Raw genomic sequence first — 13,826 nt, forward strand, 5'->3', positions numbered from 1 at the left:
ATATGTTGTTCTTTAGTCAGAATAATGAAACACGTATTTTTTTTTGCCTCAAAAAATTTTTTTTTCGGATTGATCGGCAATTGAATTCGATAAAATGCAATCGATATTTTATTCGCCTATTTTTCAACTGTCAATAACTTTGTCAAAAATTAACCGATTCTCATGATTTTTTCTTTGAAATGTTCGCTATTACATTTACTTTTATATAATTTTATAAACAATAGCATATAGTTAAAAAAATATTTTTTTTTTAGTATTTAGTAAAAATTTATGACTTTTTTCAAAAATTAATATTTCAAAAAAAGTAAATTTTTTTTGCTTAAGCTTTTTCTATATCGAGTGAACAGTTTATATTTCAACTTGGGTAAATATCTATTATCCAAAACAAGTTTTTTTCGGAATGTGAATTTTTGAATATTAAACTTTTTTTCGCCATATATTGATGCAATACATATCAGCATAAAGAACCATCAATGACAAATGCTAAAAATTAATTAAAATATCACATTTATTATTGAAAACATTCATTTGTTAAAAAAAAAAAAATAAATGTAAGGCGCGATAACCTCCGAAGAGATCTAAGGCCGAGTTTCTTTTCCAATTTCCGTCGTGCTCCTCTTGATTTTCCCTACAAATTGGCCGGACGGGACCTACATGTTTTATGCCGACTCCGAACGGCATCTGCAAGGCAGATGAGTTTTCACTGAGAGATTTACATGGCAGAAATACACCCGGAGCGCTTGCCAAACACTGCCAAGGGGCGACCCCGCTTAGAAAAATTTTCTTCTAATTTAAAAACCTTATTTCTAAAAATTTGATGTTGCTTTGCCCAGGGTGTGAACCCAGGGCATACGGTGTGGTAGGCGGAGCACGCTACCATCCCACCACGGTGGTCGCCAATTTATTGTTATTTTTCAGAATATTGCAAAATATTTCACTAAACCTCCAATACCGTCACAAGAGCCTTTGCCATGTCTTGTTACAAAATCACTGTAATTCTGAAAAATAATAAGAAATGAATGTTTTCAATATTAAATGTGATATTTTTATTAATTCTAAGCATTTGGCATTGATCGCCCTTTATGCTGATATGTATTGCATCAATATATGGCGAAAAAAGTTTAATATTCAAAAATTCACATTCCGAAAACAACGAGTTTTGGATAATAGATATTCACTCGATATAGAAAAGGTTTAAACAAAAAAAAATTTACTTTTTTTTTGAAATATTAATTTTTGAAAAAAGTAATAAATTTTTACTAAATACTAAAAAAAAAATATATTATAAAATTAAAGGTAATAACGAACATTTCAAAGAAAAAATCATTAGAATTGGTTACTTTTTGACAAAGCAATTGAATGCTGTTATGCATTGCATCAATATATGGGGTAAAAAATGTTTAATATTCAAAAATTCATATCTCGAAAACAACGAGTTTTGGCTAACAGTTATTTGGCTAATGTAATAACGAACATTTCAAAGAAAAAATCATTAGAAACGGTTAACTTTTGACAAAGTTATTGACAGTTGAAAAAATAGGTGAATAAAATATCGATTGCATTTTATCGAATTCAATTGCCGATCAATCCAAAAAAAAATTTTTTTGAGGGAAAACAAAAAACACGTGTTTCATTATTTTGACCAAAAAACAACATATTAAAATTTCATCGAAATCAAAAATCATGTCCTGCGCGGACCGGGTGTCTTGAAATGGAATGAGCCTATTGAAAATTACGATTATATTGCAGCAACTTATTTTTCTTTGATAAAACAACAAAACCGTACAATATATATTGGCTTCAAATAATAATGCTATAACTTAACATAAACATAATTTATGATATTATTTTACGGTGAAATAACTTACGCAATATATAATTGACAGACAGCATCCATTTTTAAACGTTTACATGTAGAATTTTATATGTATATTGACGAAACGTAACTAGTATTTATTAAATTACTTTTAAATGCACGATGACGAAAGAATGATAACGGCATACACGTATGACGATGAACGATCACGATCGGTGGGATGTTGTTGCGAAAGTAAGAGAGAGGCAGAATTAATGAGAAGGCGAGCGAAAGCGATATTATGAGCGAGACAGAAGTTGAGAAGTCATTCATTGTAGACGCTTATACTTTGAGCAGGATGTCTATATGAACGAGAAGAAACACATATGCACATATACACACACATGCATATGTATGAAACGAGTAGATTACACAAATGTGTGTACAGGAAACGCAATAGGTAGACAGATTGGAGTGAGTGAGAAAGATTGTGTGCAAGCAAAGGTGAAGGACTTTGTTAACTAGCAAATAAATGAAAGAAACTGAAGAGCATAATAAAAAGTAGAGTTGCGTAAGGAAATCGTCTTGCTTTGTGTGCTGCGCTTTGTGGGATGATGAAAGAGAGAAACTGTAGAGTGCTTGCTAGGGTGATTAACGCGTATCTGCCGCTTGTGTCCAATTTGGCACAAAATCAAAATGTCGCGAATTTTCCTTTGATTTTATATATATTTTAATGGCATTCTGATTTATTGTTACATTTTAGCGTGATTTGCAACAAAAGTAACTTTTTGAAGCACTTATAATTACAGATGCTTGTTAAATATATTCATGTTTGTTTATTTAAGGGAGTTTTGTGATTCTGCGTTACTTATATTCGTTTTTTTTTTGGAAATTAAAGCGACTGAAAAACGATTTTCGTAAACTTTACTTATCAAGCGTTGTTTAGTATGATAATGATTCTTACGTGCATATATTCTAGTTTTTGTGCTAATGAATGGTTGTTGATAATATAATGTATCAATATAGTCGGATTTTTAACTACACATTTCTTTTTAAATGTTTTTATATTTTCTACTTCACTTTCAAGTTTTTACATTTCTACATTTTTTTTGTTAGAGCAAATATGTTTTTAAAATATTTATACAAATTTATATATCTACATGAGCGTTTTACTTGCATACGGCAGAGATTTCTCTATTGCACTCTATTATAAAGATTTTTTTGTTTCTTACACGCCCATTTTCTAGCGTTGACTTACACTAAATGCTAAATATTATTTGTACTATAAATTAAGCGATATTATTATTAACGTATTTTTATTAAATTTGTTTTCGTACTTTTTATTTAGTTTTGCTCAGCGGTTTAGTTTTCTATTTGTTTTTTCGTTAATTATTATTTTATTATTCTTGCTTATTTTTTTTTTTTTCATTCTCCTTTATTACTGCTCAGCTACTCAGTGCTCAACGGAGACGTAGAATTTTGAATTGGATTTGCTGTTACGCGGATAAGAGCCTCCACCATTATTATTATCGCCGTTATAGCTCAATTGGGCTAAAAAATTCATAAAACGCTGTGATTTGAAACAAGAGTTTTTGATGTTTTTTTAAAATAATTTTTTATATTTCGTATGTATATTAGTAAAAAAGGTTTTATTGCAATATTTTTAAAATGTTTTAAATAAATGTATTTTTTATGTTGCAGTTTGTATTTTTTGTTGGGTCCAATTTTTTATTTTAAGTTTTTTAGGTTATTTAAGTTGTATTTATGTTTTTATATGTTTTTTAAATTTAAATTTAAATTTTTTTTTAAATTGACACAGTTTTATTTTTTAATTAAATTTTTAAAATAGTGCAGGTAAAATAAAATTTTGGAAAATCGTATTTTTTTAGTTTGTAAATTTGAAATTTAATTGTTTTTAATTAATTTTTATTAACAATAAAAAAAATATATTTAGAGTGTAATTAATTTTTTTTGTTTTATTTATAATTTTTTTAATTGTAATTTTTTTAAATTTCAAGATTATACATTTAATAAGGTATTTTTTGTTTGTTTATAATAGTGTTGGTTATTTAGCCATTTTGGGTTAAATTTTTTTTTAAGTTTTTTAATTTTAGTTTTTTCAGATTTAACAGTTTGTGTTTTATAATATTTTTATTTTTTTTATTTTTGTGTTATTAATTTTTTCAATTAAAATAATGTTTTTGTTGTAAATTTTTTTGTTTTTATTTCAGTGTTATACATTTTTTTTAATTTGAAATATTTTTTATTTTAAGTATGCAGTTTTTTTAAATCAACATTTTGAAAGTCACACATTTTTGTAATGAGGTAAAAAAAATATTTTATTGTTAAATTTGTTTCAAATGTTTGTAATTTATTAACAAGTTAGTTGATACATTTTTTATTTGAAGTTGTGAAAATATTTAAATGTTTAATTTATTTTGTTTTTTTTCAGTGTATAATTTAATTATTTTTTGTTTCAAGTTTTTTATTATGTTGATTTTGTAATAAAAAACATATATACATATATACATATAGTTATAGCAAATTTTATGAGTTTTTTTTTTATGTTTTGTAATTTGTTTTCATATATTTTAATATCAACAGTTTTGAATTTCAATATTTTTAAAATTTTTTAAATTGAATTTTTTTAATTTTAAGTTATTTTAATTTTATTAATTTTGCATATTAATATTTTGTAGATTTTTAAATTTTTTTTCATATTAGTTTGTGTTAAATAATTTCACATTTCAAATAAATTTTTAAGAGCAGTTAGATATGTTTTAATCAAATCAGTTCAAATGAATATTTGTAATTATTATAAGGTATTACGAAAAACCGATTTTAAAGTTTAACGTTTGGATATTTTTTTTAAGAGTTTGGTTTTGTTAGTACACGATTAACAGTTTCTCATTTTATATTATGTTTTTTGTTTTAATTTTTTTATATGAAGTGTTTTGATAAAACAATTATATTTTAGAATATTTTTGATATTAAAGATTGGACACAATTTTGCAGAAATTGTTTAAAAAAGTTTTTCAGTTATATTTTGGCCATTGCCATTTATATATATTTTACGATTTAGAGTTATATATTTATAATTTAAATAAAAATTTTTTGAAGTATAATTTTAATTAAGATTTTATTATTTTTGAAACAAATTTTCGTAGAGTTTTTGATTTGAATATATATTTTTTTATTTTTAAATTTGATATTTTTTATTTTTTTTGATTTAATTTTTTTAAATTTATTTAATTTAAAATTTTTTGTAATAGATTAAATTAAAAATTTAAATCAAATATAATAAATTTGTTTACATATTTTTTATTTTGTATTTATATCAATAATGCAAATAATCACGTAAATATTTGGTATTTATTTAATTTTTTAATATTTCGAATTAATAAATAGTTTTGGTTTTGTATACACATTTGAATATATAACACGACACCATTTTCAATAATTTTTACAGGGTTGCATTTTTCAATTGCAGTTGTTGATATTTTCGATTATGTTTTAAGACAAAGTGTTTCGTGCATGAAAGTAAAAAAGAGAACCCAAAAAAATTAAATAAGACAAATAATATAAAACATATAGTAGTAGAAACTATACAACATGATGGATGATATGCAAACATAAAAACAAAAACAATAACAAATAACATAATTTTCACAAAACAAACAAAAAAATGGAAAAGGAAAGAAATTTATTTATTACAATAAAAAAAGCAGCTAAGGCTTATTGAAAAATTAATATACCCAATTTCCGAAAATATAAAAAAAAAAAATTAAACCAAAACCAGAAAATTCTTAATTAATTAAGCTAATAATAAAACCATTTTTTCTTTAAACTAATAAAAATAAAAAATAAAGAAAAATGTTAAATAATAACGTAAATAATCCCTCATCCTTAAATATCTACTCAATATCCATACATACATAAAAATAGATCTCATATTTAAATAGTAAAAATATCAAGACAAGGCATTAGTGTAGCCCTTCCGCCCTTTCAAACACTAGGAACCACTTATAACTTACCGGCGCACTGCTATCTTCAATGATGGACATTTCGTCCTCACTATTTGAATAATCGGAACTCCAGCCGCAAGCCTCTTGCTGATCCTTATCTGCGCTAGCAGCGCCACCAACTCCTCCACCGCCACTTCCATTACCATGCGCATGTGCATTACCATTGCCGGTTGCTGTTAGTGGCATTCCATGCGGATATGCATCATCACCGCTACTACTACAGTTCGAATTACGATTGGATGACTCTGATGATGCATCACAGCTAACAGCACGTTGCGTCATACCCAATAATATGTTTGGAGTATCCCATGATGTTGTCTGTCTAAGGCCATGATGACTCATGCTATACTGTTTTATTTTTTCTCCTTTCAATTCCTCTAACTGATTGAGTAAAAGACGTTTAATTTCTGTAACCCATTTATTTTTTACATCTTCGGTGGTTGCTTGTAGGGTGTGCACTTCTTGACGGCCCTGCAACCAAACTTCGAAACGCGTTATGTCGCCACGCACCGATTCCGTGAGTCCAATTTGTGACAACTAATTGATTGGAGAAAGTTAATGGTAAAGTAATTGGTATGAAACTGAATCCGTCTTACCTTCAGTTGATGCTTAAATTGATAGGTACTCTTATTGTGTCCAGGTTTTGAGGTCTTCTTACAGAAGATCATCGATTTTTGGTAAAGAAATATATGTCGCTGTTGTGGTTTTTTGCGTAGTCGTAAATCCTTTTTGGACTCTGTCCACACTTGAAAGGGATCCTGTAGCAAAAGTTCGCCTTGCTGCGAAAGATTGCTCTGCGCGTTTAGTAAAATGTATAGAAAATAAATTTCGTTAGATCACATGTTATAATTTCCACCTACCGCCTTTCCACACTACTTACCGGAAATCCTGTTATCGCCACCTGGTGCATCGAATCGTTGACGCAACGCAATACGATCAGCATACAATCTAAAGCTTTTTGTAATTCTTTGGTACAACTGCCACTATCGCTGGAACTAAGCAGATTCTCGAGTAATAATTTGTACTTTGTGATCCGTTGCACTGGCTTGAGTAGATAAGCGCCCAAGGGAAGTTTATGTCCGAGACGCTTTTGACATTCTTGGAGGAACAGATGTGTGTCGACGAGAGTCTCACGCAATCGATCGGAACGCGGTATATTTTGGCAGTAGAAGGAGTACAAACGATAGAAGGTGTCACGCTGGAAAGGCAAAGGTGGTTGTTCTGTAGTCATGTGTGGGCAAATATTAGGAAAACAAGAGGGAAATTATATGCATAAATGTAAGATTTGGAGATTATGTTGAGCTAATTTTTAAGGAGGGTCAAAGTTTTGTTTGATATTCAAAAATGACATTCGAAATAGTATTTGAGTCTTTAATTTAATATTTTCGGGAATTTGTCTAGGGTGTACGCTGGTGATACACCGGTTGCGATTTTTCTTCAAGACTCTCCAATGAGCTCACTCAAGGTCTGCATCATTCCATTGAGTCAGCAGAAGAGTTTATGCAGTATTTCATATTCATTGCTATTTAGCCTTTGTCTTAAAAAGTTATAAAGTATCATTGGTCTCCCATTCGCAAAGGGTAGGATACTTCGCGCCTGTCTACAACTCAAAATATTTATACAGATTGATTCATAAGGTAAGTAGGGAAATCACTTCAAATCAATCAGTTACGACTGGCTGCGTTCCTAAATGTAGACAGGCCCATCAATAATTTTCACCAGGAGGTTATATAAAATTTCCCTCTGCCCTTGGTTACTGGAGTCCACATTCGTAAAACGTACGATACTTTGGAGCTGTTATCAGCTTACATATTCGTCTTAAGGACCGCTCAACATATACCATGCATGAAAATTTGTCCACAAAGTGGAGGAGTGCCTTCAGAGCTGTGTTTCTTGATATACAGACAGCTATCCTTGGTGGGAGGCTACAGAAGATTTCATTTTCTTTGGTATCCTTACAGCAGTGGTCGACATTCTCATAGATGCAAACAACGTGCTATGAATGTACATGTCAAATCTATATTTTAGATTCTATCAAGCACAAAGTTAAAATTGTACAATTTAGATCAATAATGAATGAACCATGGAAAGAGCGTGACCTTAGTTCATTTATGAGCGGCAGCCATACTCGCATGGAGGTTTTTTTACCACTAATCTGCTTTGGGTAATGACATTCTCGTCTAGAAATGAACCACTAATATTCTCACAGCAAGTTCTATGACCCATGTCACGCCAATAACTACTCAGCAGACCACAATCATATGCGCCAAGCTCATAAGGTTACAGCACATTCAAGTTGGGGACCCCATAGGGTGGTATCTTGTTACTATTGCACTGAGTTTGTATTATAGACCACATACTTGGTAAACTCAACTGGAATTCAGTTTAGGAAGTACCAACATTGGTCTCACATCTCACATGATCTGATAATCTCAGTGTGTGGGCAGAGAACTCAAGGCTCTAGACGAATTCCTCAGGGTTGAAGATAGGTTGCGAATATTACTCCATGTATCAGGATCATATTTTACTTTAAATTGACTTAAATATCAGTCCCAAAATTTTTAATTTGATATTTCTATATTTCATTTGTGCATCACCCAGTGAAAGATTTTCCTAAATGTTGAAGGACCATTCGGAAACATCTCGTAATTTGTGGCCGTATTTCTTATTATTTATGGCGTTTTTGTCAATAGAGTTCGTGTTTCTTAACCGCATATTGAAATCATATAATACATGGTGGCATAGAAGTGGTACTCACCCTTTGTACAAAACACAGCGCCACTAACTCAGTGGTAGATATACAATTTTCAAGATCTTTAAGAAATACATCATTGTGAAATGTAAATAATTCGTGTAAATTGCCAAACAAAATATCCTCTTTGCCTTGAAGGCTGGCGGGTACAAGATGCATCATTTCTTCAGATAGCATTTGATCACGATAGCCCTGAAAAGAGAAAAGGAATATGATAAAGTTTATGTCTAAGTGATAACCCAGCGATTGTTAGGTTTTTCGCGAATTAGTCGGTCTCTAAGGCCTTAGCGCTCTTTCTTTTATAAAATGTTATGGGCCATCCTGAAATATTCCTCTATTCAGATTCAAGAGGTTGTGTAGCGCAGCGCCCTTTATAGATTTTCGAACCCATTTGTCAAACTCACTCACCCGTAGCGAATCCTGTATATTCAACAGGCGAGTCTTTGTCGATACCCAGTTCCGCACGAAAGGAGGGGGTTGGATGACCAAGAAGGTTCAACGTGGTCATATCAACCCGTTCCCGCGATAGATGGGCTAACATCTTAAACGACCTATTTTCCGGAACGTTCCGGATTAATATCCGGCAAAGTCCAATCAACATCGACAAAACTTCCTAAAACCTTCGAGGAGGCACTTTATCAGTATACGAAAGAGAATAAGACGTTTTTTTTTTATTGAGATTAACAGTTTCTGCATTATAGCACTGTAACCCGGATAATATTTTGTAATTGTATTAATATTAAAAACATAAATAAATCAATCATAAAGTCAAAGATCACGGAGTTCCCTTAAAAATAGTGGGATTTGCCTCTAAGAGAGATTCGCTGGCACCTACCGTGATATCGAAGGTAATCGCCCGCTCTATGATCAGCGTGCTATTGAAGGTCAACCGTTGATCTGCTACTAGTTTTCCTTACGCCGTTCTAAAGTTGCCATTCGCGACAGCCGTGTCGCTGCTTAATTGTCTTGCCTAGATAGATTCTCTTATCCTGTGATGACTCTCAATTATCTGGTCTGACATTCCCTCTACAGTCCCAACAACGACAAACCCAGGCTTCCCACGGCAGCCGGTTCCTTGTACCGGAGCGACTCGGGATTTTTTTTTTCACGACCAAGGGCTGTAATTTTAGTGTAACTCTATTTAATTTAATTTGTTGCGACACCAGGTCACTTCTAGTTCCTCTGATATGCTCCAAGTATTCTACATCTGCTTAGCTGTTCAGGAATACTAATGGTCTCAAAAGAGAATATCCATTAAAATCTTATCTCAACAACGTCACATATATATAAACCAAGATATCTCTTCGTCTTATTCCCTCACTCCTTTGGTATGGAACACTATTGCTATATTAACAAACCCTTCCAGGAAAACTAGGGGACCAACGGGCTTTCCAAGGTGGTCCTAAAAACTTCAACTGCACCGAGCTATACTATACAGCTCGCTGTATCACTTCTTGGAGCATTTACTCACCCCTTAGGAGTTCATAGGAGCATAAACCTATTCGGAAAATGCTGAATACCTATGTAAGATTCAAACGCGTTAATTAAAAAATGGACAAAGGCAAAGATAGTCTTCATATCCAAAAAAGAAAGGCTTTCACATACACAGCAGGGGAAACTCCTGCCAATTAGCCCTACGTCTTTACTCCTGAAAAAAAGCTTCTCAGTGAAAATTAATCTTCCTTGCAGATGCCGTTCGGAGTAGGCATAAAACATGGACCCTACATGTTCCCCGCTAATTTGTAGGAACATTTAATGCAGCACGACACAAATTGGAAGAGAAGCTCGGCTTAAAATCTCTTTAGAGGTTATTGTGCCCGGCACCTTACTCCTGATGACCTTAAAGATATCCATTGATATGCACATTAAAGGTAGTGCAGATGCATATGACAATATAGGGTGCTATAGCACTCAGCCTACAATCTAAAGTCTGCCACAGGCACCAGAACGGCACGGTAACAACCGCCCAAATTTTCTGCGAGTATTTCTATCACTGCAGTTATAATAAAATACCGTATAATACTCTAAAGCTTCATCCCCTTCAGTATAGACTTTGAGTTGAGACCATATTTACCGTATTTTCATTCACATGCTCTGTACGATCCCTACACATCTTTCCTTTAACAAATTCCATGTTAAAAAACTGACCGAATTTAGCCTCAACATAGGTGTCCACCGATGCAAATCCTTGCGCGCTCACAAACTCGCGCAATATGCGATCATAATTCGCTTGCTTGAATTTAGTATTCGCATTAAATTTTGGTAAATCAAAGCCAGATTTTTGCTGCAAACTCTCAGCAAAATATTCTTCACAAAATTTCAAAATCTCACTATAGGAATTGGAAAAGAAATTCTTCTCATCAATCGGTGCTTCATTGGCTGGAGAAATTGTGTCATGATCAGTGCTGTCATTGGTGAGATTATTTGAAGTAGTGGTGGTGGTGTTGATGGTAGTCGGTCCACAAGACGAAGACCACTTAAGCGCTTCATTACAATCGACGCTTATGCGACACGAATTGCAAAGTTTTCTTCTTAATTCGAATTTGTCGTGGTCGCGTAAATGCAATGCTTTGGGTGTGGCTAAATGTTTAGTGCGGCTTAGGGTGTGCTTACTTAGCGCCGATTGTGCTCGCGCCACCGATGATGAGATCGATGTAAGACTCTTTGGTTGCACGTCATCTAAATATTCCAGTATGTCGTTGTAGTTTTTACGGTGTAAATACTCTTTGAATTCCGAATCGTTTTCAATTTCTGAATAAGTATTGTATTCTAAGTAGTCTTTAACCAAACGATACTCCAGCGATTCGTCACAACTCGAAAGTTCGATAAGTTCTTTAAATATCGTTTTTCGATCGTTCTTCAAACGTTCCAAACTATTCGATACAATTTCGTTATCGCTTAAGCTATGATGCGCTTCGAGTTCTTTGAAGGTGTTAATGATTTTTATTGTAGATTTACCGTTTAACAAATTATGTGCTGAAAAATTGCATAAATTTGTGCCGAAAATATAATTCGGTGGCGAGTTATTTACCGTTGTATTTTGACTATCGTTAGTCGAGCGATCGATGTCATAACGTGCGCTGTAGTTTGTGGTTGAGGACGTGGCACGATAACTGCCAGCACTACAATGATGTTCGAAGAGCGAACCACGAAAGGATAAAGGCGATTCACAAATATGCGCTGAACGTTGAAGATTTAGACGTTTAAGTGAATCGCTAATTTTCAAATTGAAACGTCCAACAATATTGCAAGCCGTATTTTGTACTTTTTTTAAACGCAACGAATCATGCGATGAGGGCGATTTGGATTTTGATGCCTTGCGTAGATCGTAGCCGCCGTAACGCATATTTTGGCGATGCACGAAGAAGGCTTTCGTAATTTTTTGCTAAACCTTTCTTTGCTATTCACTTGAGATAAAAGTCGATGAAAACTAACACTGAAGGTATTTGTTATCTTTAGAATTTTTCGCGATTTTGAATATACTTTTCGACTACTCAGCGCGGCGGTTTAGTAACAAATGAGTTGCTGTTTCATATTTTTGAAGCTCAGATCTTATTCATTAATTCATAACGTTAAAATAATTCTACTTTTTATAAATATTTTATGTTCGTGCCAAGTAAAAAATTATGTTTATAGTTTAATGCACCAATTGCAATCGAATGCATTCAACTGTTACAACAACTGTAAACTGCAGTACAAACCAAGAGAACGGACTGAAGGAGGTATATGAATAAAATCTTTAAGTTTGCATTGAAATGAAGATTATATAGCCAGCTGCAGGTAAGATATTGTAACGCATTTTATGGGGATTCCGATTGTTATACACCTTCTACTAACGTTCGAATCGCTGAACTGTTGAATAAGTAACTCCAATATTCAGTATTGCAAAATGGGCTTTATTAGACTACTTTGGGAGTAGTACAATTTTACTTAACTTGGTCACTTCCCTTCATAACTAATCGCGTCCTTAAATCAAACTGATTAGTTATTCCTCAGCTTGCGCTGCTTTTATTCTCTCTGTTGCCTCGTTCGCATATTTCTCCTAAGGTCTAGACGTTTTACCCTCTAGAACAGTTGTATCTCATACCTGGTTACTTAGCTATATACATGCATGTGTGACTAACAACATCTTCTCTTAGCTGCTGACAACATATGTGTATGTGAGATATTCTTCGTCGCCTTCTATGTACGTACATAATTGTTGCTTGCTTTAATTTGTACATGTATATAAGAGTGGGTGCTTGCTGTTTTTGTTGTTGTGATTATTTACTAACGGGATAGTGATGCTAATATTCGGCACAATATTAATTTGTCAGCTCTTAAGAAATGATCTCTTGTAGACAAAGCTGAAAGCATATGTTCTCTGTAACAGACCCAGTAAATCTCTTAGAAAAATTTTCCATTTCTAAGTTTGAGCTTGGACCAGTTGGAGGCCAAACATATCCACTGCTGAGTAGACTGTCATTCTGTATAAGCTGTCATTTTGAAAAGCCTATCACAGAATATTTTTCAAAAAACGCCATATTTCAGGATTGATTTCCAAAAATGACCTGCCTCAGAATTTCCTTGAAGAACGTCCTAGCTCTGAATTCTAATTCACTAAAATTCAATATATTTTCACGTTGGGTAGGGTGTTTATGAAAAAATTCTAAGATAGGGCGTTCTCCAACCGAATTCTGAGACAGATCATTTTCGAAAATAGTCCTGAAATAGTGCATTTTTGAAAACTATTTTGAGCTAGGGCGTTTTCTAAGTTACAGCTGAGATAGGGTGATACTACACTCAGCAGTCGATATGTTTTGGCTCCAATTGGGCTAAGCTGACATCACCGCCAGTTAAGAGGTGCGATGGAGAAAATATGAAAAGAAAATGATCAAACAATGTGACATTTACTGGAATGGTCATGAAAATAAGCGCAACATTGGTGTCGTATACGTGATGGGATAGAGACTTCATCGCCAAGTACTGCCGTTCGCCTATGCGCACGAACGTCTCGCCGCTATCCGCATAAAGGCGAAACTCTTCAACATTTCATTCATCAACGACCATGTACCGAGGGAGGAGAAGGACGTTGAGGTGAAAGACGAATTCTTCGAGCACCTAGAACACGAATAGGTTACATTTAGTACCAGCTGCTTGCATAAAAATATTCATCAACCTACATGGCTATCTCCCGATCGAAATACACGCATTCAGATCGACCACGTTCTGATAGACGGACCGCATGTGCTCATCGGAACCAAAATAATTGTTC

General features: G+C 33.1%; 1 protein-coding gene across 5 annotated transcripts in view; it reads right to left on the reverse strand.

Annotated features, from left to right (window-relative positions):
- Positions 1-13,826, reverse strand: part of LOC137245342 (uncharacterized) — an 89,016-nt gene that overhangs the window by 22,788 nt on the left and 52,402 nt on the right. For 2 of the 5 annotated variants that reach the window (XR_010951305.1, XR_010951304.1), the window contains exons 4-8: positions 8,579-8,764; positions 6,701-7,018; positions 6,417-6,614; positions 5,830-6,357; positions 3,133-3,365 (exon numbers count right to left, since the gene is read on the reverse strand). Coding sequence is in view for 2 of the 5 variants with exons in the window: in XM_067775848.1 (XP_067631949.1) it covers positions 5,830-6,357; positions 6,417-6,614; positions 6,701-7,018; positions 8,579-8,764 (1,230 nt within the window). In the remaining 3 variants the exon portion in view is untranslated. Of the gene's footprint in view, positions 1-3,027; positions 3,366-5,829; positions 6,358-6,416; positions 6,615-6,700; positions 7,019-8,578; positions 8,765-13,826 lie in introns of all 5 variants that reach the window. The other 3 variants (XM_067775848.1, XM_067775847.1, XR_010951306.1) reach the window with 2 other exon arrangements.

Source organism: Eurosta solidaginis, chromosome 3 (genome assembly GCF_040869045.1).
Source record: "Eurosta solidaginis isolate ZX-2024a chromosome 3, ASM4086904v1, whole genome shotgun sequence".
In the NCBI taxonomy this organism is placed as follows: domain Eukaryota; kingdom Metazoa; phylum Arthropoda; class Insecta; order Diptera; family Tephritidae; genus Eurosta; species Eurosta solidaginis.